At 48.1% G+C, this 2,675-nt stretch overlaps 1 protein-coding gene across 1 annotated transcript; it reads right to left on the reverse strand.

Annotated features, from left to right (window-relative positions):
• Positions 1-1,534: 1,534 nt before the first annotated feature.
• Positions 1,535-2,380, reverse strand: LOC137504694 (uncharacterized). Its single transcript, XM_068233278.1, has 2 exons — positions 2,226-2,380; positions 1,535-2,072 (listed from the first exon to the last, which is right to left on the reverse strand). The coding sequence occupies exons 1-2, from the start codon at positions 2,378-2,380 to the stop codon at positions 1,535-1,537; spliced, it is 693 nt and encodes a 230-aa protein (XP_068089379.1).
• Between the last annotated feature and the right edge of the window lie 295 nt (positions 2,381-2,675).

Here is a 2,675-nt window from a genome sequence, read left to right on the forward strand (position 1 = left end):
TATTCCCAGCAGACACAGAACAGTGAACAGAATGCTATATAGTGTGGCTGAGCGAGCGGTGTACCACTATTCCCAGCAGACACAGAACAGTGAACAGAATGCTATATAGTGTGGATGAGCGAGCGGTGTACCACTATTCCCAGCAGACACAGAACAGTAAACAGAATGCTATATAGTGTGGCTGAGCGAGCGGTGTACCACTATTCCCAGCAGACACAGAACAGTGAACAGAATGCTATATAGTGTGGCTGAGCGAGCGGTGTACCACTATTCCCAGCAGACACAGAACAGTGAACAGAATGCTATATAGTGTGGCTGAGCGAGCGGTGTACCACTATTCCCAGCAGACACAGAACAGTAAACAGAATGCTATATAGTGTGGCTGAGCGAGCAGTGTACCACTATTCCCAGCAGACACAGAACAGTAAACAGAATGCTATATAGTGTGGCTGAGCGAGCGGTGTACCACTATTCCAAGCAGACACAGAACAGTGAACAGAATGCTATATAGTGTGGCTGAGCGAGCGGTGTACCACTATTCCCAGCAGACACAGAGTGGCAGTAAACAGAATGCTATATAGTGTGGCTGAGCGAGGTACACAGAGTGGCAGTAAACAGAATGCTATATAGTGTGGCTGAGCAAGCGGTGTACTACTATTCCCAGCAGACACAGAGTGGCAGTAAACAGAATGCTATATAGTGTGGCTGAGCGAGGTACACAGAGTGGCAGTAAACAGAATGCTATATAGTGTGGCTGAGCAAGCGGTGTACTACTGTTCCCAGCAGTGACACAATGACAGGGGGGACCCTGGCTAGCGTGGCTGGAGCGCGAACTACCCTGCCTGCCTACCCAAAGCTAAACCCACAGACAAATGGCGGAGATATGACGTGGTTCGGGTATTTATTTACCCGAACCACGTGACCGTTCGGCCAATCAGAGCGCGTTCGGGTCCGAACCACGTGACCCGTTCGGCCAATCACAGCGCTAGCCGAACGTTCGGGGAACGTTCGGCCATGCGCTCTTAGTTCGGCCATATGGCCGAACGGTTTGGCCGAGCACCGTCAGGTGTTCGGCCGAACTCGAACATCACCCGAACAGGGTGATGTTCTGCAGAACCCGAACAGTGGCGAACACTGTTCGCCCAACACTAGCCATGAGCAGCAAATCCTACTTTTTAGGATCTTGTTCAGGGAAAAAAGAGTAGTTTCCACTTATTTGCTGGGAAGACGTATTAGGGGGGCTGGGTTGCATGCCGCCACCTAGCTGAGTATAAACGGGACGTTCATCTGCTTGAGAGGGAGGGAAGGAAGGGCCTTGCTGATAACTCTGGTATGACTGAGAGGGAGATGGACCCTGGTATGGCTGAGTGTGAGAAGGTTGCCATGCGCTAGGTGGTCTACTTGGTGCAGTTGAGAATTCAAAATGACTTTTGATACACTCAAGCAAACTACACTGGCACTGTATTAAACAATGTCGTGGCACTTGTTCCATTAAAGGCAAAAGTGACATCACCGAGTAGTACACTTGGCTGTTCTAGTGTTGCATTATCCGGTCAATCTCGTGGCGATGCTGCATGTGTAGAGATTGAATCTGCTCCTGAAACATCTGCCTTTCCTTTTGGAGTACTTGGTTGGATTCATGTAATTGGTTTTTTAGCATTTCTATGTGTTGCAAATATTGTTGTGATAGACCAGAACTTGTATCCTGTAGTCTTCGTGAAACCATACTTTCTTGATTGCGCATCATTCCCACCAAGCTTGAAACAGCTCCAGCCATCTGAACATTAGCTGTTCTGCTCTGTCCACGACCACTTGCAGGGCGAGCAGCTGGTCGTCTGGCTTCTGAACGAGTGGTTTCAGCATTTGCTTTGTCGGTGGCAGGTTGTGCGTCTGGCCGTGGAGTGGATGTAGAAGGGGTTGGTGACTCAGATGTCATAGAATCATCCTCTGCTATGTCATCCACGTTGATGGTTGTCAAGTCTTCAAAGGAATGTTCAGGGGATGAATCCCTATTTGTCGCGGCAGGTGCTTCATTAGAATCATCCATGAGTGCATCAAAGTTATCTTCAGTACTGTGGGTAGAAAAAAAATAGCAATGGTTAGATGTGTGAAAAGTAGAGGTGCATCAGTGTTTGCTAAAAAAAAAAGGAACTAGAAAGATTAAACTGTTGTTGGAGAGCATACACATAACAGCAATTTCAAGTTGCAAACGTCACTACACTCACCCTCGCGCTTGTACGAGTGGTCGTAAGAAGGAAAGAAGACGAGTGTGGCAATATGGAGTCCTTTTCGATGCACCACTTCCACTCCTCTGTTCTTCTTTCTCCACCTTAAGTTCCTTAACAAAACTGTCCCGTATACTTCGCCATTTTGTCTTCATTCTTTCAACTGTGTAAACAACAAATAATAAGTTGTCATTTCATTTCAGGTTCCTTGCGACGGGACAAAGCTATGCAAGTCTACATCTAACATTCAGAGTGGGCAAAAGCACCGTCGCCAACATCGTGAACAGGACAAGCCGGGTGATCTGGAGCAAGCTCGTCGAGAAGTACATGCCGGTTCCCGACTCTCAAAAGTGGATGGAGGTTGCTGAACTGTTCTGGGATAGGTGCAACTTCCCGAACTGCCTAGGAGCCATTGATGGCAAACATGTGCGGCTACAGAAGCCAGTGAGG

This window comes from Hyperolius riggenbachi, chromosome 4 (assembly GCF_040937935.1).
Source record: "Hyperolius riggenbachi isolate aHypRig1 chromosome 4, aHypRig1.pri, whole genome shotgun sequence".
NCBI lineage: Eukaryota > Metazoa > Chordata > Amphibia > Anura > Hyperoliidae > Hyperolius > Hyperolius riggenbachi.